This window comes from Parus major, chromosome 3, assembly GCF_001522545.3.
Source record: "Parus major isolate Abel chromosome 3, Parus_major1.1, whole genome shotgun sequence".
NCBI lineage: Eukaryota > Metazoa > Chordata > Aves > Passeriformes > Paridae > Parus > Parus major.
In genome coordinates, this window is record NC_031770.1 from 15,480,983 (window position 1) to 15,502,850 (window position 21,868).

A 21,868-nucleotide genomic window follows, 5' to 3' on the forward strand; every position below is an offset into this window, starting at 1 on the left:
TGGTTACTAACACCTGTTGGCCAAAACCCAGGGGAGTCGGGCAGTGTGCTTCCATTGAGATTTTTTTCCCTAAAACTGTCATCCCAGCTTTCATGTGTTCAAAGTCTCTTCTGTTTATTATCAGCTTCCCTTAACCTCTCTGCTGTAGTGCTTCATTTCCAGGGAAGATCAATAAAGGAGTTAAGCTAACTGGGTCTCAGGGCATCTGTAACAGTGGCTCTTCCACTGCCTTGCTCTTTGGAGGATTTTCATTACGCTGCTCAAAAACACTCCAGTGTGTTTCAGGGCAAAGGTTGTTACACCCTCTTCACTGACTGGTTTTTTTTCTGTGCTTCTTTTTTTCCCCCTAAACAAAATTTGTGATCCAGCTCAAGTGCTGGAGGGCTGCTTACTGTAATGTCTCTAACAAAATTTATGCCAAGATCCCCATCTCCATGTCATCTAGTTCCTCTGGTTTTCCTGGAAAAAAACAAAACAAAACAAAATCCCACAAAAGCATCTGTGAAGCCAAACACTGTGTATGAGCAGCCAAAGCCCCATCCCTGCAGGTTATTGTTCATGCGAGCAAGTTCACATCGAGCTTTCTGGTGTGTTTGCTCTTGGACTGATGGGGCTGCAGATAGAGAGGGAGAGCAGAGCAGGTCTCTTCAGGGTGGAAGAAACAGTCCCTGTGGGAGGCACAGAGCAGGGGGACCAGCAGAGCACTGCACTGATCTTTGCTCAACATCATCACAATCCAGGGAAAACTGCACGGTCAAGGGCCGTGTGCTCTTGTGCAAAAAGCCTTTGGGGTTAGTCCAGGAATAGAGGAGAGACCTCCCAGGAAAAAGAACCCGCTGAGGAGCTTGCCTGGGCTGACTTCCCTGCCTGAAGCACTGCTAATCTGGGAGTGGGATGCCCACCAGCCTGAAGCAGCCACTCAGCTCTCACAGCTGAGCATCCCTGTCGCAGGGGTGTCGCAGGAGGAGGGAAGCTGTCACACATGAGGGCAGGGCAAGGGGCAGAGATTCCCAAGCCACAGCTTGACTTCACAGCTGCAAAACCTTCCTGCTGAAAGTGATGAAGCCAAATGGCTGTATCCTTTCCTGGAGCAGGAAGCTCCTGGAGGTGGGTCCTGTCAGTGTGGCAGTGGCTCTGCTGTGATGGAGCAGTAGAGAACAGCCCAGGTCACAACCAGCACCAGGCCTTGCCTCTTCTCCCGCTGGTTTACCTCACCATATGAGGTAAGTCTGAACAAACAGTGGAGAAAGCCCTTTGCTCAGCCTTTTTCTGAAGCAGAACAGATGACTCTGGCACACAGCAGCTCCACTAAATTACTTGGGATGGGAGCCACTGGCATGCAGAGGCAAAGCTCAGCCCAGAGAGGGCTGGAGGCAGCCACTGCCCAGGACATGCCATGCCAAGAGCTGTGCTTTCACCACTGGACACATGTGCATGGACACACACACACACACACACATGTGCCAGCTGCCTCCTCAGGGCCCTCCCTGCACATGCAGCCATAAATGGATTCCAGCATCATTGCATGAGGTTTGGGAAAAGGCAGATTAGAGGGCTAACCACAGGCAAATGCAGTTATGGAAGAGTACTAATAAACAGAATCAATAAATAGAATCAATGATACCCCAGCAAAGGATTCCAGCCAGGCCTTGAGTAAATTTAGGGTAAGGGGGAATCAGGCACTGGACATGGAGATTACCAAGGATCTGGAAACAGGACAGTGCATGCTGCTGAGGGAACAATCCCAACATCCTTACATGCACTGGTCAGTGTTTGCTTGGATGCTGCTTTGGGCCAGGCTGACCCTTTTCCAGTGTGGAAAGCCAAGGCCAGCATTGAGGTAGGTGCCTTCTCCCTGTCCCCTGCCACTGCAGCAAGCCAGGGCAGGGCATAAGCAAAGATCAGATTTGTTCTTCTTTCTGGCCTGTCAGTAACCAAGCGACTTTTCTTCATTTAGCTACAAAAGGCGAGGAAGAGCTCATTCGGCCAGCTTAACTTCACCAAGCACCAAGCATGATCAGAAACATAGACTATTCATTTCCCTCAGTTATAAGCAAACAAAACAAGATTTTTCCACCTTGATAGTCTTGTTCATTGGCCAGTCAAAAAAAAAAAAATAAATCCCAAACAATCTTGCAAATGATCTCATATCAGCACATGCTCCCTTATAATGTCTCTAAAATTCTAAAATAAAACTCTTACCACTGCACCTGCCTTTTAAATACTTACAGAGATGGTGACCCCACCACTTCCCTGGGCAGTCAGTTCCAATGCTTGGCAAACCTGTCCATGGAACTTTCTTCCTAACATTCAACCTAAACCTCCCTTGGTGCAACTTGAGGCTATTTTCCCTGGTTCTAGCAGATTTCATAACCTTATAACACTGGAAATCTGACTACAGACAGGAACACTGAGCCCTCTTGTCCAACCAGATGAGACAGAAAGCTAAAGAGCATGAATATCAAGTCTAGTCAGGAAGAGCATAAAAGGTCTCTTGGCTGAAGCCAAGAAGCCAGTCAATGGACCTGAGCAGCTGTTGATCATCATTTCCTATTATCTAGTTCTTAACTCTGGGGCATCAGCACTTCCAGGGTTTAGTACTGAGATCCTGCTACTCTCCTCTGTTGGCTTTAAAGGTGCTGCTGCCACCATCCCCACCATGCTGCACTAAATCCATCCCTGCCAGGAAATGACTACAAATTAGGGCTGTTCTCATATTGCCAACTGAGCCTAACTAAAATGGGAACAGGGTTGTTTTTTCCTCAAAGAGAAAATGGGTTTTGAGAAAGGCATAACTCAGATGTTGTTGGTCTGATTCTTACTTTTCTCCTGCTGCTCCTCCTCCTTCTCACACAGATCCAGACCCATTAACTAGACCTTTTGGTAGGAAAGCCATGCTGAACCCAGGATTTGCCTGCTCCAGCCTTGCTCTACATTTGGATAGCCAAGGGCTCCTCAGCTGCTGGGGCTGCACTCTGGGACACAGACCATGGAAGAGATCCAGCCTGGCCAATGCACCATCTGTGGGTGAGCAACACGCCCAAGTTCTGCCTACCAAATACTGACAAGGGTGAAAAGGAGACTCAGAGTGGATTTTATTGTGCTCTGCAACTACCTGGAAAGAGTTTGTACTGAGCTGGGGGTTGGTGTCTTCTCCCAGGTAACAAGCAACATGACAAGGATGTTAGGGAAAATTTCTTTACCAAAAGGGTTGCCAAGCACTGGAACAGGTTGCTGAGAAAGGTGGTGGAGTCACCATCCCTGGGGGTATTTAAAGACATGTAAATGTGGCACTTAGGGACATGGAGTGGCAGTACTGGGTTAACCTTGGACTCAAAGACCTTAAAGGTCTTTTTCAACCTAAAAGATTCTATACTTTCTATAATTCTGTGGTGCTTTACAGCTCAACAGTCCCGACCCCAAGGACTCACCCTGTCTCTCCCTACTGGCTTAAGAACACAGTGCAATGCTGCCATCCCATGCCTTTGGAAATCCTGACCCAGGAATCCCACCTTCCTCCCCCTTCAAAACCCATTTAGAGGTCAAAGAGCGATTTTTAGGGTTTTTTTAGAAGTACATTTTCTGATCTTCTAGCCTCAGAGCTCATGCAATGTACCTGGGTCACAGTTCGAGTTTTGTCCTGGAAAAGGACTTCTGAAATTGAAAGCTGAGCAGCTGACAGCATCCCCTAAGCTGGATCCCCAGGCCAGGGCCACCAAAGTGCTGGATCAGGCCAGCTGAAAGTCTCCTGACTCCAAGAGCAGACCCTGGGAAGGGCTGAATGCCTGGAACAAATTTCCTCATGAACAGGAGGGGATGTCTTTGAGTGTGGTACTCCTGATTGATTCCTCTTTATGAAGCTGTCCAATCACTTTTCAAAGCTCTGCAAAGGTTTGGCAGCCCCAGCACCTCACAGAGATGAGCTCTACCATCCCAGGCCACGGAAAGCAGGACCTTACCTGGCCTATTTGAACACACCAGCAAGTGATTTATCTGCTGCTCCTGGTTCTTCTATTACAGGACAATGAATGGTCTTTTTTTGTGCACCTGCTCTCTACCATCATTGTGAGAAGCTCTTCTCCAGACTAAGATAACCTTGTACATTTAATGATTCCTCAACCAGAAGCTGCTCAGAAGACTTTGATTACCTTCGGTGCCCTTCTCTGTACACTTTTTTACCTTCTGTGTGTGGAAGGGGGTGGATGCAGCAAGTTCAGGGCAACCCCCGTGGTACCAACACTGGCTCTGTGTTTCTGGCGGAAAAGAACCTTTTTTCAGGAGGGGTTTACCACCTCCAAAGCAAGCTTTGAGCCCGGTATTCCCGGTCTCAGGCAGCCGGTGCCGCGGGTTGGGAGAGCAGAGCAGGTCGGACCGGAGTCCGCAGTTCAATCCTGCCATCTGCAGCTCCCGCCTGGAACTGCGGCAGCATCTCCTGCCCCACGGGATGGCATGGAAACAACCCCCTCTCTAACCTCTCAGGTGGAGCTTCTGGGGTTAAAATTCCCCGAGGTAAGGACAGGAGAAACAGGGCTTGAAGGGAAGTGAATATACTGTAAACGAGATGAAGTCTTTTATCGAATGATTAAGTAATGACAAATGAAGATGAGATTAGCCTCAGGGGAATGTCTGCTTATCAGCAGTACAGGGGGCTTGTAGCCATGTTGTTTCCCAGAAGTTCTTACACAACCTTTCCATTTCAAGGAGAAAAAAATTGTTTGTTCAAATACTTTTCCCAGGAAATTCCAACTTGCCAAAGCTTTGCATGCCTTCAGTGCTTTTTTCATTAAATCAGAGAATTATTTGGGTCTTAAAGAGCAATGCCCTGACACCAAACCAATTCCCCTTCTGGCGTGTCCCTCTGAGCCACCCCCAGCTGGATCCCAGCTTAACTCTGGGAGCTGTCATAATCCCCATCCAGATCTCACCACTTCAGATCCCTGTGCTGGAGAACACTGTGCTCCATCCATCTGAACTCCTGTATTATGCATGACATGGCACATCCCTGGATTAATGAAGTCTTCATTAAATCACAGCATATCTCATCAAAAGAAGAGAAACAATCTGTTCCTGACCTAAAAATTTCTACCTCTGACTTTCTACCACTGGGTACACTTGGGTCTCAGGCCTCTCTGAAAGCTCTCCCATTGTTCAGTCAAAAGTAAAAAGGAGTTTTGGAAATCCTGTCCCCTTTTTTATTGACTCATTCTGGAGCTGGAGAAGGAAATAATTCTTCTATGCCTTGGCTGATTGAACAGAATCAATTCATCCATAAAGTGTCTTGAAAGCCATGAATGTCTGCATAAAAGCCTAATGCCAGTTACTTCTTTGTTAAAGCTGTGTTAGAAGTACATCATTATGTTCAAATAATCAAGGGCTCTTGCTTAGTATCTCACATCAAATTCCCATCTCAGTAACAGCAGTCTGTTCATTAGAGAAATGATTTTTATTTTATGTGTGACTCATGAATCCCTCTAATGTAGGTCAGTGGGAATGTGTGTCAATCCACCACCGGCCTGGCAGCACAGACGGCACATCCTGAGGCACAGCCCTGATGGCTCAGTGATGATACCACAGCTTCCAGAACCTTTCAGCAGCTTTACAAGCAGCTTCTGGCCCTTGCCTTCCTCAGTTTGGCACTTCCAGCCTGACAAAGAAAAGCTGTTCGCCTGCTGCCTCTTGGATGTGACTGCTGTCCAACAGCATGACCCTCTTCCAGCCTCAGGGGCAAGGAGAGTAATAAGGCCTTGAAGTGAAACTGTACAAGGGTAAAAGCCCAGAAATTATTTTTACAAATGGTTTAGTGTGAAAAGGCTTCTACTCCATATTCTGATTTTGGCTTTAAACCCAGTCTGCTATCTAAGAAGTGCCTGCAAAGCCATGCCTTGGTGTCTCAGTGATGGCAGGTGTCTGCCTCTCCTAGGACTTGTGAACATGAAGTGAACATGAAGTAGGAGAGCTGGATCCGTCGCCTGCTCCAAGAGCTGAGCCAGAGGTGCTGTTTCCCAGCATCTGTAAGCGTGGAGCTGTCAGGTAAGCTTTGTGCTGGTGCCTGGGGGGACACGGGGTTTGTAAGCCCTCAGAAGGTCACCCCTGTCAGCGCCAGGGGCGGCGGCAGAGCCTGCAGGAAACAGGCTTTGCCATGGATGTGGTACCCAGGCCTGCACACAGGAGTATGCCAAGATCTCCTTGTTTGCCTGGAGTGCCTTTCCCAGGCCCCATGATTTTTCCAGGGCACTAAAACACAGAAACCTCCCCAGAGCATCTCTGCATTCACCTCTGGCACAGGCACTTGCTGGAGGGGTTGGTGCTTGCACCAGGAAACTTCTGCAGTGGCACAGAAAGTGCTGCCTTTGCTTCCCTGTGCCCAGGCCCATCCATGCCCAACCTCATACCCACTACTTCTCTTTCTCTATTTCAGCCAGGCCACCCGGTGTCCTCCTGCCCCATTAAAGTGCAGGGAGTTTCTGATGCCTCCTTTTGGCACGGAGGAATGATGTCAACCCCTCCCCAGGCCAGAGCCAGCACCCAAATGAGGAGTTTGAAATGCTGAGTGTTACAAAGGTCTCTTAGAAGTCCAGAATTCCCTTCTGCTGCCTTCAGTGGGAATTTTGCCAGGGCCCAGAAGAAAATGTCCAGCTCCATCACAGCACATTGCTCCTTTTGGCTTCCTAAAATCTTCAGCCTGATGTGGAAGGCTTTGTCCAAGGCACTTCTGTGGTAACTAATGATATCTAGGAGCTATGGGTAAGGTGTCCAATTCATCTTCTAAATCTGATTAAACATTGTGCTGGCCTTCACTGATCACCCTAAAAGCTTGAAACTGTTTCTTTTTTTCCATTGGGAGAAAAAAAATCCTTTGTTTCATGGAATCAAATATTCATTTGATATAATAATGAAAAGGGAAGCTTTTATGCCAGTGGCTAGGGAGGGGGTGGAAAAATATCAGAAAAAGAAAAATTTGGCACTCACAGGTACAATTTTCTTTTAACCATTCTTTCTTCAATCCAGTAAAATCAAGACAGCCTGACAATCTCAGTTTTATTTCTTATCTCCTATCACCTCTGAGTTCTAGAGTTCTAGAGCACATAGAATGCTGGTTTGAAAAAAAAAAACCAAAACAACAAACAACCAAAAACCAAAACCCCAAACAACTAGACACATTAACATTTCTACAGCTTAATGACTGTGTTTAGGTCTTGCAAATCATCACAGTGTTGGTAAGCAAAGCACCTTCCTTCTCTATGGAGGGAGATGTAACTTGTGTCCCTAGGAGATAAGGAGAAGGGGCTTTAGGCCATGAAATCCAAGGGTGATGGAGAAGGGTCACCCCACAGCTGTGCCTCCCACCTTGTCTTGGCATTTCTCCCTGTGTGGAGCTGGGAACCATCATTACAGTCCAGCTCCTCAGCATCAGGTAGACAAAATAAGTAAAGAGGAGAAGAGGGTGGATATAAGACACAGGGTGGGCAAGAGCCATTCCTCACACTTTTCACTGCAATATTCCTACAAAATTTTTATTGTGAGAAAGCTCTATTCCACTAAGCTGCTTTTTCTTTGATTTCAAGCCAGAAGATTGTTTGCAATCTGCTCTGCTGACTCAAAATGCCTATGGGATATCACCCTAGAGAACACACATTCTCTTGAATACCAAGTACCTTTCATATAGGCAATAGTATTCCTCTTTCTCCCCATGGTAGGTGTTTCAGCTCAAGCCCTGGGAATGCTTCAGGAGATGCATTCATCATCTGGCTGAATAATTCAGCCTATGGAGATGATATATTTCCTCCCCTTTTCTTGAATGCATTGCATTTAAGTGCGTAATACTGTTTGCACAATAATCTTTCATCTTGCACAGCCAGCCATGATACAGAGGTATTTCTGTGGCAGCTTTGCCTTTGATGCTGGATGGCATCAAATCTAATGGATGGCATGTAAAGCAAGGAAATAATATTTCCTCAAGTGCAAAGCTGTATGTATTATTTAACCAGCACCAGCCTTACGTGGAACAGTTCTTCTCTCAGGGAAGGGACATGGACTGGCTCTCCCAGACCTTTGGTATCCCAGAAACAATGTCAAATTTTCTTGGGGGGCTGCAACTAAGATCCTTCCCATGATGGCTTAGGGAAGGAGGGGTAAGGGAAGGACTTGGATTTAAGCCTTGCAGTACTTCAGCCTTTCCCAGGGGCTTTGTGAGGAACAGGTTTCTGTGTGCCAAGAGCTGTGAGCAGTGAGACGGGAGCTCAGGCTAGGGAGCCTCTAGATGTCACTGCCAGGCAGCAGAAATGGACCCCAGAGCCACAGCAGGCTGGGGACACCCGGCCCAGGCACAACTGGGGGCACAGCTGGTGGCAGGGACACAGGGTGACAATGGCCAGCCTGGTGGGGGGCACTGGGAAGCCGGCTCTGAAGAGGCTGCTGTGCTTTGGGACTGCCTGGACATCCTCCTCCCCAGGGCCGAAAAGGTGCAGCAGGGTGGAACCAGGTGCCAGGAGTGCAGCCAGAAATTGTAGGTTAAGGTACTTTGTGTAAGGAATTGCCAGGTAAGAGTGAAATGTTTCAGCTGCAGCCCTGCAGCAAAGAGATCCTAAAGAGAGCTGCTAAAGCTAACCTTGATAGTGCCAAATAGAGCTGGCACCCCCCAACAGAGAAATGATCCCAATATTTGTCTATGCCCCTGCTGAGCCACCAGAACATGGGGAGGGGTCTCTCCTGACAGAACTTCCATCTGCTTCCTACTCAGAGAAGGACAAGTACCTCTTTTGAGAAAGGGTCACCCTCTCGCTGAGGGCAGCAGCCAGACCTGAGTGTCCCCAGGCACCCCTCCAGGCTGGTATTCCTCCACTGGAATAGCAATCCCTCAGTGCTGCACCCCTGCTTGTGAGAGGCTTGTGGCTCTGCAGCCCATGGTCAGGACATTTCCTGTGGCAGGGCACAGCTGTTCCCTGCTTTGAGAAATGCATTGCATTAAGAAACAAAAATAAAAATCATTAGTGCACACCATGAAGTGCACGGACCACTGGGCTGCTCACAGCCAGGGTCTCACCCAGCCTTCCCGTCTCCAGCCATGCATGTGGTTATGGAATAATAAGCCTTTTTTTTTTTTTTTTCCCCCTTGAAAAACGTTATAGTTATTCTGCATAAATTGCAGCTGCAGTTTCTCTGTGAGAGACCTGAGGCACAGCCAAAGGTAGAGAGGGAGCTGCTCCAAAACTGGCCATGGACACCCCCAGTTTCCCATGCCACAGCAGGAAGATGTGTTCACTGAGGTGTGGGCATCAAAGCACAGCCTCCAAGGTTCCTGGGAAAGCCTTGATCCAGGCTGCATGCTCAGGAAAGACATGTGAGAACTTCCTCCTCTGTCCATCTTGGCTTGATTTGGGCACAGCCTTTGCCAGGCAGATGTAAGACATGGGGCCTTTGGGTCTCAGGGGAAGGGCAGTAAACAACAGGACTCCAAGATTACATCCAGAGATTACTCTTGCAGGGTCAGCTGTTACCACGCTGCACCAAAGTCCCTCTAGAGCTAATGGCTGGCTTAGATCCTACCTAATTTCATCAGCTCTATATCCCATCTCCTGTGCTGGGGAGCTCAGCATCACTAATCTCATCTGCTTCAGCCTACTTCTTGCCCTCTTGAGGGCTTTAGCTTCATGAAGATTTAAAAATAGAGCATTTGTTCGAGGTCCTTCTCTTCAATTCCTAACAGCAGATTCTCTTAGGGCTTTTCAGACTTGTGTCCCTGAGGACTAGGAATTGATTTTAATAAAAAAAATTAGAGATGATATTATCATAATTGGATGAATCTCTCAGAGTCTTCACAAGTGCCAGAAACCTCATGGGGACCACACTCACATTTCAGAGCTGGCAATCACAGATGAAGGGGCCTGAAGATTTTAATAGGGGCACCCTCCCCATAAAGTTTGCCTTCACAGCTTAATCACACAAAGATGAAATGCAGAAGTTTTCTCTCTTTATCTAACATCCCACTGATCTGAGCTGCCTTTGTTTCCAGTGTTGGCCCCAGTATCTGTGAAATGTATTAAGCTTCTTGTTGCTTTTAGAAATAATAGTCACCAGTGTATTATGGCCAAATCATTGCTTTCCTCCCTTATTGACCTTTTTTTTTTCAGGCTACCAAACACCCTTGACTTTGTTCGTGGGATGGTTAATCAACAAGTCTGTCACAATGATGGATTCCTCCTGAACTGTTGCTTAATTAGCTTGGTTGGAGGTATAAATCAAGTGGAATACCAATTCTTCCAATGCCACAGACAGGCAGCCATGCTCAGCTTGACAGCAGTGAGTTATTACTCTGCCCCAGTGCAGGATCAGCCTGCAGGCACCAGCCTGCAAAGCCAGAGGGGCCATGGGTTGTTCCCTGAGAGTGCTGGTGTGCACAGAGCCACACACAGCTGGGTGAAGGGCAACTGGGATGGAGCTGGAGGTGGGCTCTGCAGGGGCTCTGTGCCTGGGACACTCCCCAGAGCATCACCCCCAGCAGCTGCTCACGGGGAGACAGCTCATGGATAGGTGATGTTTCTCACCAGGGGTGCTTTTTAATGAAGAGGAGACATTTCAGTCTGTGGCCAGGCTGAGTTATGAGACAAGGATCTCTGTCTCCTGACAGGCAGAACTGCCTTCCACAGAAAGGCAGCTACACATCGCAACAAAAGGACAAGTAATACATCAGACGCAAATTAAGGTTTTTAAGATTAATCTTAATGGCTTGGTATTTTTATAGATAAGGCTTTCACACAACAAGAATGTATTTAAACAAATTGACTTGAACTGAATTTTGCAACTTTAAGAGAGATGACTTCTCTGTAGCTACAAAGAGCTTGTTCCCAGCAGGTCTGGGCCATCTTGAGCACTGCTGAACTGTGTGGTGGAAGTCATCCAGGAATACTTGAAGTTTTCTAATTATCCTTTTTGAATTCCAAGGCTAAGCTACATAAACCTTTTTCTGAAACGCTTCCACTAATAAACCTTTTTAGCAAAGGATATTTATTTTTCCATGGCCCCCTTTTTTCTTCTCTCTTTGCCAACATTTGCAGAGGGCTTAATTAGTGATTAACGATTTCAGGTGGGACGTGTAAGTCCTGCTTTGGAGAAGGAATCAGTTTGTTCAAAAATTACTGAAAAAAAATATTAAAATAGTCTAATTTTACTGATTTCCCCTTGCTCTAATTTTCAGTGGAAGAGTGGGTTCAGTGGCCCGTCTTGCCTAGGACCTACCTGTAAGAGTAATGCTCTCCAAGCTGCTGAACAAGGCAGTGACACAACACAGACTGACCTCATGAAAACAAAAAGATTTGGGCTTCATCTTTATCTTGTGATTTAGTTCTTGCTCCAGTGTATGACATCTCCTTGCCAAATGGGTAAATCTGTTGCTAACGTGTGGATGCCTCAATGGAAACCTGTGCAGAGGGTCTGGGTGAGGCATGGTGTGAATTATGCTGCCATGGCAACCCTGGATTTCTTTCATCCATTGATATTTTCATCCTTCTTTTTTGGCATTTTCACAAATAGAGTCTTCAATTTTTTATTTTTTATTTTTTCCATTCCCAATAGCTAAGTGGAATAGATCACTAAATTTGTTCTGAACACCATGATAAAAAAGTATGAAAATGAAGTTAATGTGTGGGGACAAAAGGGTTACGGTTACTTTGCAGGTTTAAGTTAAATTTTTGACCAGGAATTATGTCTGAAGAAGTCCTTCATTTTTAAAGACATCAGGACAGAGGAAGAGAATGCAGTTAAGATAAACTTTTCTATTCCCAGACAGTCCCAATATAGATTCTAGAAGTCAGAAAAAAATGCACCAAACAATCTGTTCTATGTCTCTAATATGCCACCCCATTGCTGTAGCAAATAAAATGGAATCACTATAGTTAATGAACTCAAAAATGCCTAAGAGTTATTTTTTTCTTAATTTATTAATAAAAAGTATAAAGAAAATCAAAAAGCTTCTGGTGTTATTTATGAATTATGACTAATTTCTTCAATCATTTTCTGGCACTTACAAACGGCGCACAAGAAAATTAAGAAATAACTCAAATAAAACTGTGTCTTGATTGTTTTTGTAACCTATATCTTATACATGCCTTTCACACAAAAGGTGTGGGTCTGGTTTTTTTCACAGTGGAGTTAATGGAACCATTCCTATCTTCTGTAGTACTTATAGTAAGATGAGAGGAGATTACAGGCAACACTTCCAGCTTGCCCAGACCATTAAGTACTACCAGCTTGCCCATGGAGTGCTTTCATTAGCAATTCTTCTCTCTCCAAGGCATCTCCAGTTTGCCTGGAAAGGACTTCTCATCCCAACATCTGAGTACCACCAAGCATAAGGACACACCTGGCTTCACTCCTTCACAGTGGTTTTTCAAGAACTCCATCCATGGCTTTTGTATGGGGTGGCCTGGGCACTCTTCTACTGAGGAGGACGAAAAGTCACCTAAAACAGAGGTAAAGAGACTCACTCAGAACAGAGCCAGCTTCAGGTCAGCCTTTAGGAATCACTAATGGGAATATTTTTGCCAAGAAAATTTTTTCAGCGAATGCCAAGTGTGTTTTCCCACATCAATCACAGTTTGTTAGACTCCAGTTTTAACAGTTCTGGTCCTCTGAGGGTCCTGTGCCACAACTGCCCAGGCTCCAGCTGCAAGTGCCTGCTAAATTGCTCAAGTGAACTGCTTACAAACACCCCACAGGCAGGATTTCATTCCAAACCAGTAAGTGAAAATTATGATTAATTATATATTCCCAGAAGTTACGATCAGTTTATGAATGATTCATGAAAAAAAAAAAAAAGAGACAACTAAATAGACTGTGAATATAATTTGCAAGCAATAATTTAAGCAACTTCATCTCCAAAGGCGAGGTCCTTCTCATATTTACCTAATGACAGTCTGCAGTGCAAGTGCTGGGTGCAGTGTTGTGAATATTCTGTTTCCACAAATCAAAATGCACTGTCCACAGCTCTGAATGCAAAGGACAGACTTTCAAACAAACAACTGTTTGCAAGCAGAGCTCAGCGGGGGAAGGCATCACAGTGCTGAGTGCTGAAGCCCAGCTGCTGCCACAGCTGGACACCCTGGATGTAACCAGGTGCCAAGAGGGAGGAGCAGCAGGGCACAAATGTTTCCTGGAGTCAAGGTGAAAAACATGGAGCCATCCCTGTCTTGGTTCTGAACCTACCATGCTTTCTCCCTGGGGGAGTGTAATTTAAACCCCAGTTATACATTTGCCCTTCCAACTTCTCACCAAAGCTGGCATCCAACACAAACTGCCTTCAGAAACAGGGTGTGAGACACCAGAGATGCTGTTCGTGTATTATTTATTACTGTAATTCCTGTCTATCTAAGGCTTATCTGGATGCAGTTCATGGATTTCAAAGAATGTCATGGGTTTGGGTTTTTAACTCCATTCTGGGACCAGGTTGATAAGGAGTGTCTGACTTTGCCCAAGGATGCTCCACAAATTCCTGGATGCACCTTTTCCTAAGGATGTGGTTTCCTCCCTGCTTTCTCCTCAGTGTCAAATGTTTGGGACCAGCACCAGCAGTTTAACACTGCAGCTGGAACAGTGGTATCACAGAGGGTTAGCAGAAGCACGATGGCCAAGATGGTTCTTGGCTGTATAAACAGCTCGAGTTTTGCAGGAAAAGGCAGAGTCTTTCACGAGAATCAAGCAGCAAAATTGGAAAGTCCAGGGGAAAAAAGTCCCTCTAGGCCTGGCATGAGAGGAACAAACATCAAAAGAAGCACAAGGTAGGGACTGTTGTTGAAATGTAAGGCAAATCACATAATGCTGTTAAAAATGTGCAATCAGACTGACCAAGAAATCTAAGTTACTTGGTATACCCACCCTCTATTTGACTATACATTTGATGCTGTGTAAGATATGTAGAAGTAATGGCACCCCTCAGAGGACAAAAAAAGTAAGTTCTGCTCATTCATCTATTATTTCAGGTGGGGGCAAGTTTCTAGCTGAGCCATTGGTGGTCTGCTTGAGGCCATCAGCAATTCCCCAGAAAAAACAGTGCAAAGTCCAATTCCCTTTGCAGCCCTTCTCTTGCTGCAGGTCTCACCTTTTCCCCTCTTCCTCTCACAGCTTCTCCCAAAATCCCCCATAACCCCAGGCTGAGCTTCCTCCAAGGGCTCCACCCTCTCTTGTCAGCACTGAGATTTCTTACCATGACTTCTGGCATCTCTCTAGGTGTACATGACAAGGGTCAGCCACTGGAAAAAGGAGAAGAAAAGGTGCATTTAGACAGTGATGGTACACCACTGTGCTCAGGCTTGTCTCAGGACCTTCAGGAGTGACCCAGTGACTGTAGTCCTTTTGTACTGCACAGGATAGTTAAGGAATTTTGGAACTGCCTCTTTCCCTTATTACAATTCAGACCCAGAAACTCTTTCCATATGTTGTTTTCCATGATAAATTATTGCAGCAGCTGCAGCAGGAGCAATTGGAGGGAAAGGATGGCACCTGCCTGATTGCAAGTGGAAGAGATAGCGACTTCTGGGAACCTGGCTGTCCTACAGACTCCCCTATAAAATAGGTTCAGGTCCTGTGCTTGCAAACTGTTCTCTGCCCTTGGTGCAAAACAGATTTAATGAACAATGAGGCTTGCACTAACCACAGAGTATAAACAGGAGCTGGTGAGATTGCAAAAGGCTTTTTAAAAAAATCTTTTTAAATACTGGGTTGTCAAATAACAGTCCCCAGACTGATAAAATGCAGTACTCAGGCATATCACCATAGAGCACAGCAGGATTTTTGCTTCAGACTAGCTGATAAAAAGCCTGATGCATCCCCATTCAGAGAGCTATCCTTCAGGCTGTGCTTTTAAGACAAACAGCAGCAGCAAGCATTTGTCTGCTGTTTCTTTCTTAAAACCAAGATGTTTTGCAACTCAGGATTAACAGATGGGGCAGTAAGAAATCAGGACATGGATTTTTTTTTTTATTTGGTCACTTCCTCAAAGTCACTTTGAGCAATGTTTCCAGCAATGAGGGCTGGTGTCAGTAAGGGAAGACTCCATGCCTTGCCCAGGGGTGGCCACCTCTGAGCAGTGTACCCGTGGGGCCAGGGAACTCCAGGGAAACACCTCCCACACAGCATCTACTTCCAGCCAGGCAAAACCTCCACCACTCTTTGCTAGGACAAAAGCCTAGCAACATACATCACACATCATCTTTAACTTCACCCTTCTGCTAACATGTGCTCCCACTTTGGAGCTGGGGAGAAGAGAAGGAAGGAGCGTTCTTACCTCCATTGCTGTCATCGAAATTTGTGATCCACCGTCTGCTAAGTTTTGGAATGCATCTAAGGGCAGAACAAAAAAAAAACTTTATTTCATGAGGAAGAAGCATGAGTACAATGCAGAGACAAGGCTGTGGCAGCTGAGGAGCAGAACTGCAATTCCTGTGCTGGGATGCTCTGCCTGGCTCAGGTGTCCTGCCTGGCCACATCTCATTTCTGTGCTGGGTACCCCTTCTGCCTTGGCTCTCGGACCACAGCCTGGGAAGGCATCCCAATATTGGGGCCAAAATTTGGCAGAAGTGTCGGGACAGGCAGTGCTCAATGCGGCTGCTTTCATCTCCTCTCATAATTTGTTTCAATTGTTTTCCTGCCTGAAGACTGACAGAAGGACGGTGAGCTAATGAAACACATCTTCCCACAGGGAAACTTTCTGTTGGTCCTTCTCCATCCTCCCTGGCAGTGAGTAATCACAGTCTGCCCTAAAGAAAGTGGTTCTCTTGAAGTCATTAGTATGCCTTGCAAGCTTTTTGCAGGGAATATAAATGCAGATGCTGCTGTTATTCAGCTAGAGTTCGAAATTAACATTGCTGAAAGTTTTTTTGACAGAACACTTTGCCATCAGAAAATTTAAATCCATTCAAATATTGTTATTCTATGTGCATATTTATATTGCAGTATGTCTAGGAGAAGCCTTCAAACCAAGTGTTTGGATAAACTCAAAACACAGTATTTTGAGGGTTTTTATTTATTTTGAAATTACTTTTCTCAGAGAAATGTGCCGTTATAAACAGTAATAAAAAGTTGAAACAAATTTAAGTCTGTCTATCCTTGAATGACACATTCCTCTGGCAGCCTGGAGTTTCCCACCCTGAATGAAAAAGACTTTGTACGATTACAGATGTTTTGAAACCTGCCCAGCCTTAGCAAAAAGGCTGCTGGGAGAGGGCAGGAACAGGGCACAAGGGCTCCTTGCTCATCTGCCCCTTAGGAGGGCAGCAGAGCTTCCTGCATGGCCCAGAGCAGGGAGGAAAGGTGGCACATCCAGCCCACACTGCTCTGAAGAAAGGCACAGAGCAAGGAAACCCTGGTGTTGTGTCCAGTCCAAGGCTGTATTTGCAGGGCTGGGCCTGCACCCAGCAGTCTTTTTAGGAAAAAGTGGCAGTGCTGAAATTACCTCCTCTGGGCAGAGGTAAAGTGCCTCTTTACTGCTTCATTAAGTCCAGTTAAATAGAATTTGCAAAGAAGCTGCTGCTTTTGGTTTGGGTCTCATCTCTGGCTATCTTGAAAGGATGAGTAATGATTTAATGGGACAGATTTTATCTTCCCTGCTGCATTCACATCCTCATAAAGGTTGACTGCCTTTTATTCCCACTTGGCACCCTTATCCTCTCCTGTAACAAACTTATTCACAATGATCTAAAAAGTTTGAGAAATGTATTCCACATTAAACCCTCTGTAAAATGATAACTGAAAGAGTGGAGAGCATTTTAAGATTCTCATTACAGACAGCAATGAAACTTTTAGCGACTCCTTTCCACATGGATGCAAAGGATTTGTCTTTACATTGGCACTTAAAATGTGAAAGGATCTTTTTTAAATGAAAGAAAATACTATGGCACTAATTTAGGCATAAAAACTTTCATCTACAGCAAGTGACAAGTATAATCATAAAAAACGGGTGTTTACAAGCTTTTTTTTTTTTTTAAAATGAAAGCATTAAAATCGAGACATGCTCTGACTTTGAAACAGTTTCAGAGCTGCTTCTGCTGTACTCCCTTGAAATGGGATTTTAGGCAGTGTCATCCAAGCAGGTCTGCTGACCACTACTGGCCCATTAAACATCAGTGCTAAAAACACATGGGAGAAAATGAACACTCCTTTCCACGCACCGTTGAAGCCCAGCTCATTCCAGAGATGGAATAAATTGCTGTAGCGATGTTCTAGCACTGGGGTCACAGTTGCTGACTTTGTTTAACTACCAATATTTCCAGTCAAAATGCTTATTATCAGAGTAGCAAAAATCACAATTTTGTGAAACAGAATTGCATTTCCATTCAGGCAAAAGCTCATTTACAGACACTCCCTCCTTGCAATAGCTGGACGCAACACAGGGAATGTGTTTGTTTATCCACAGGGGATACCAGACTTTCTCCTTACCACAAAACGGAGAGAACTTTACTGAACACTGAACTGCTCTCTAGCAGCCAGTTGCTCCAGAGGACAGGAGATGAACCAGGCTCCTGGCAAACAGGCTGCCCAAAGAGCTGCCTGGGCCATGCCTGGACTTGGGCCAGGCGCGTCACTTTCAAGCCAGGCTGTCAGACACGTATTGCTAAGCCTGGTGTCGTGTCCCTGGCTCTCAGCCTGGCTTTGCAGGCTGTCCTGCTGCCCGTGCCCTGGCGGGTGCTGGCACTCACGGCTCATGGTGTCCAGGCGCAGCATGCAGCACACGAAGTCGGAGAAGCCAACTCTGCCGGCGGCATCGCCGTAGCGCAGTGTCATCAGGCGCAGCAGCTGCCCGCTGGTGGCCAGACCTGCCGAGGGAAGACACACTGGGAGGGGATGGAGCAGCTCAGGTGCTCTCCTGCAGCCTGCCAACAAGCTGGGGACACCCTCAGCCCCTCGCCCTGTCATACACTCCTGGACAGCCTTTTCCCCCACCTCGTGCCAAAGAGTCGGGGCGGGGCAATGGAAAACCAAAGTCGCCTTACTGACTCCCATTGTGGCTTAAGTCAGCAAGCTGCAAACACTGAGCTAACTAATCTAGTGTTATCTTGCCCTTTTAGCTTCTATTTTCTATAAGAATGGGTGATTTTCTTTGGCTCACGACTGTAGAAGTCTGAGTGTAGCATTTCCAATACCACTGGCTCTTTCTGCTAAGGAGGCAGATGCTGCATGCTCAGGCTATTATGCTGCATAGCATGCCTGGGATTCTTAATTTTTATATTTTCTCTTCTATTAGAAAATGGTGAAGGATGCATTTCTTTTTTATTAGCTGATTATTCAGTATTTGTGTCGCAGTCTGTTTGGATGGAAATTGGTATTCAATTGAATGAACGAAAATTGCTTTTTAGAATGATTCTTTTATTAGTTAAATAAAACTACCCTAAGTGTGCTGGCTATATAAGAGGAATGATTTAAATATATTTTGCACTAAAAGCTGATTTGCAAAACAAAAGGGAAATTTTCTGCAGAGAGCTGGACTGATAGCTTTGGTTTAATGCCTTCTCTGAGACTTCAGAAAAGTCTCATTTTCTCACTCCAGGTTTTAGTAGCTCAGCTGGATGTGAAGTAACTTCCCTGCTTTTTCAACCAGCTCTAAACTTTTCAGTTTTAAATGAACTCATCATGGAGCTAAATTAGTTGAAAAAACAGAAATAAAAGAAATGGCTTCTCTACACCTGTGTAGGGAGAGAGAGCTGTTGGGAGTGGTTTAGTAGCACCACTGACAAACTCTGGTTGCATGAGCCTAGTTGGAGGTCTCCAGCAGGAAGCTGATACGCAATGCTGAGCAATTAAAGAATGGAAATACATTTGGGCCTAAGATAGATTTCAAATTAAGGTAAACCTGATTTTATATTCTTTTCGAAGGAGATAAAGATAGTAATTAAAAATAAATCTAATTAATGAAATGTCTTCTTTGACTCTGGTGTTAAACCACTGTAGCAGTGAGCAATGAATTCCATTTTTAACCTTTGTGAAGACAGTGGGAATTCAATCAAGCTCTCTCCAGAGAGAAGATTCCAGCAAATATTGCGTATGGGATTGCTACAATCAAGTCTTAAAACACCAATAATTTGGCCTGGTCAGTCTGGGATACACTTGCTCTGAAATCTGCTCACTTGGCAATGCCTCTCAATTAACCTCTTCAACAAGTCTGAAGGGACAGTCCTCTCTGTTCCCAAGACTTTTCAGCTGATTTGTAAGACTACTCCCCAAACCTTTCATCTGCTTTTATCCTCTGGTTTTAGCCAAGCTTTTAATTACTGACTTGACGTTTCCCTATTTATAAAAATTATTTTGAATCATTTACCGTTGCCAAGGAGGAGTTTTTAAATAAATCAGGCCAATGCTGCTGCATTTCAGGGCAGCACTGCTGTTAATGCAGCTGGCCTGCTTTACTCTGATCCATTATTATTATTATTACTGGAAGCATTAGGAAAACAGTGAAAATTAAGCACACACTGCAGTGTTTTGTTTGGGAAAGCACTGAACTCTTCAGGGAACAGCTGGCTAGGAGCTGGATTTGGATACATTAATATTATTCCCAGAGGTAGCACCAAGCCCCCAAATGCCTTCTGGGGTTCCTGCTCAAAAGCCAGGACAGGCATCATCCCATTGCCAAGCCAGATTCAAATGCAGATGTCTGGCTCAGAGGGCAGCAAGAATGAGCTTGTAATTTTCTTCCCCACTCAGAACTACTTGCAGCCAAATATGTATTGAATTGCCATTTAACAGTGTCTTTCATCCCTTCAAAAAGCTGCATTGTTTTGGCTTTTCCATGTACAATTTTCCTCCCAGTTTTACACGTTAGCATCTTTCTCACAGAATGGCCCTGGCAACTTCTCCTTTGACATTTGGCACATCAGTGCTGCACTTCTCAGGCAGATGCTGATGCTTTGCCCAGCTCTCAGCAGCAAAAAAAAAATTATTCATGCATGCCCCCAGCTGATGGCTTCCAGGGACTGCAATCCTGGGACAGCACCCTCTGAGCTCCAGGCAGCCAAATGGGAGCTTCTCTCCTGTACAGTAAAAAGGGGATCGCTTGTCGGACATGTACTTCACACACAGTCTCCGTTGAGACGACTCAGCTAAAGTGCTTCACTCGGGCACTCACTGAGAGTTTCAGCATTCAGTAGCCAACAGAGGTCAGTGCAAACTAAATAAATGCCTGTCGGTGTGGCTTTCCCTTCCAGACTTAGTCACTGCCCTGGAGAGAAACTGCAGGAACAGAGGCAAGTGCAAGAATCCACTCTTTCTTTCTCCTTTTCCTCCACTGGATGTTCCATCCATGACCTAGAAGCCACTCTGGCCGGTGCTGCACTTCTCTGCATCTCTGCTGGCTCCCCAGCACAGATCTCTCAGCAGAGCTGTGATCTAACTGGTTTCTCTGTGAAGTCCAAGCCACTTTCTCCACAAAGGTCTTTTTTCTTTCCTCTTTCTTTTTCATCCTTTCCTTCACTGCCACAGGCAGAGGAAGGGGAGCTGCTCGGCACCTCTGGGCATACCTGCTGCCTGTATCGCATTCTTCAGTTCAGCAACATCAAGAAATCCAGAACGGTTTCTGTCTTCCTTGCTGAAGATATCCTAAAATACAGTGCAAAGGTAGATTTCAAGCTCTTGCCACCATTCCCCATATTTACTACTGCAATGAGTTATGTAAGTTCTCCTTTAATAAATAGCCTGCAAGGAAATTCAGCAGGTGAGATGGGGTGGCTTGTGACAAGGGAGACCCTCTTTCAGAAGGCTCTGATAGAATGTTACTGTGTAAGAAATCCCACAGTTTGGGGTGGACAGAAGACTTTTTGCTTTCCTAACACACCACAAGCCACATTTGAGGTGCTGTCAGTGGGAAGAGCAGCCCTATCCAGATAGGGAATGGGCTGGAATAAATCAGAGCCCACCCAAACCTCAGCCTTGAGGAAGCCCTCCTGTCCTGCACCATGACTGAGGGAGCAGGACCAGAAACAGAGAAGCTGCCATGCATGCCCTGAAGAATTTAGGTGGGACCCTAAATACTATGTCACTGCTTCCAGTGCTTATCCTGGAGCAGAAACATTTCTCCCAGACAAGCTTTCATTAGATCCTACACGTTTCCACTAGAAACTGAAGAAATGAGGAAACAACATTTTTCAGATGATTCTGTTTAAAAACTCATTCCAGCTTAGAAAGCCTTTTCTTTAAAAAAAAAAATAAATAAAAAGAAACTGTCAGTGGTGGCACAGACGTGGAGATTTTCATCAGATTCTGAGCCTAACTGGCCTTCCTACATTTTCCCTCAGTGTTGTCTGCTGGGAAAGCCTGGGCTGCTCATTTGGAGCACTTTACACACACCACTGCCTGCCTTGCGTGAGAGGAGGGAACTCTGACCCGCTAAGCAAGCAGCCTTGGCAAGGCTTCCCCCCGCAGCGCTGTGAGAGCACAGAGCATCTGCTCCCCGCTGCTGGAAAGCCCTGGGGTGCAGAATCCGCAGAATCCACAGAATCCAGAGTACACACAGCCCAGAGACAGCCACCCCCACCCCGTACCATGTACTTAGTGAGACTTCGCCAGAGGCTCCCGAACTCCTGCAGGGTGAGTCTTCCATTCGAGTTGAGCTGTGCATTTAGTTAAGAATCGAGCACTTAATGAGATCTAAACCTGGCTGTCTTTGCTGCTGAGGATGCTGCCTCCACAGAACTTAAGCACACGAGATGCGGCCTCTTTCGTCTTCGTGCCGAGAAAGCCAAGAGCTTTGTCGTGTTTAAATCCACCTTCTTTGACACATTGCACAGCTGCTCGTGCCTGTGCTCACAGTCCACAAAAGGTTTATATTTTTATAAATATAAAACTTTATATATATAAAAAATATATATATTTTTATATATAAAATACTGCA

At 45.6% G+C, this 21,868-nt stretch overlaps 1 protein-coding gene across 5 annotated transcripts in view; it reads right to left on the reverse strand.

Moving 5' to 3' along the window:
* Positions 1–11,917: 11,917 nt before the first annotated feature.
* Positions 11,918–21,868, reverse strand: part of LOC107202433 (calpain-13-like) — a 48,552-nt gene continuing 38,601 nt past the window's right edge. For 3 of the 5 annotated variants that reach the window (XM_015623166.1, XM_015623165.1, XM_015623170.1), the window contains 6 exons: positions 21,519–21,587; positions 20,499–20,577; positions 17,688–17,822; positions 15,278–15,333; positions 14,198–14,243; positions 11,918–12,457 (listed from right to left, as the gene is read on the reverse strand). In XM_015623166.1, the coding sequence (XP_015478652.1) occupies positions 14,217–14,243; positions 15,278–15,333; positions 17,688–17,822; positions 20,499–20,577; positions 21,519–21,587 (366 nt within the window). In that variant the 3' untranslated portion in view covers positions 11,918–12,457; positions 14,198–14,216. The remainder of the gene's footprint in view (positions 12,458–14,197; positions 14,244–15,277; positions 15,334–17,687; positions 17,823–20,498; positions 20,578–21,518; positions 21,588–21,868) is intronic. The other 2 variants (XM_015623169.1, XM_015623168.1) reach the window with 1 other exon arrangement.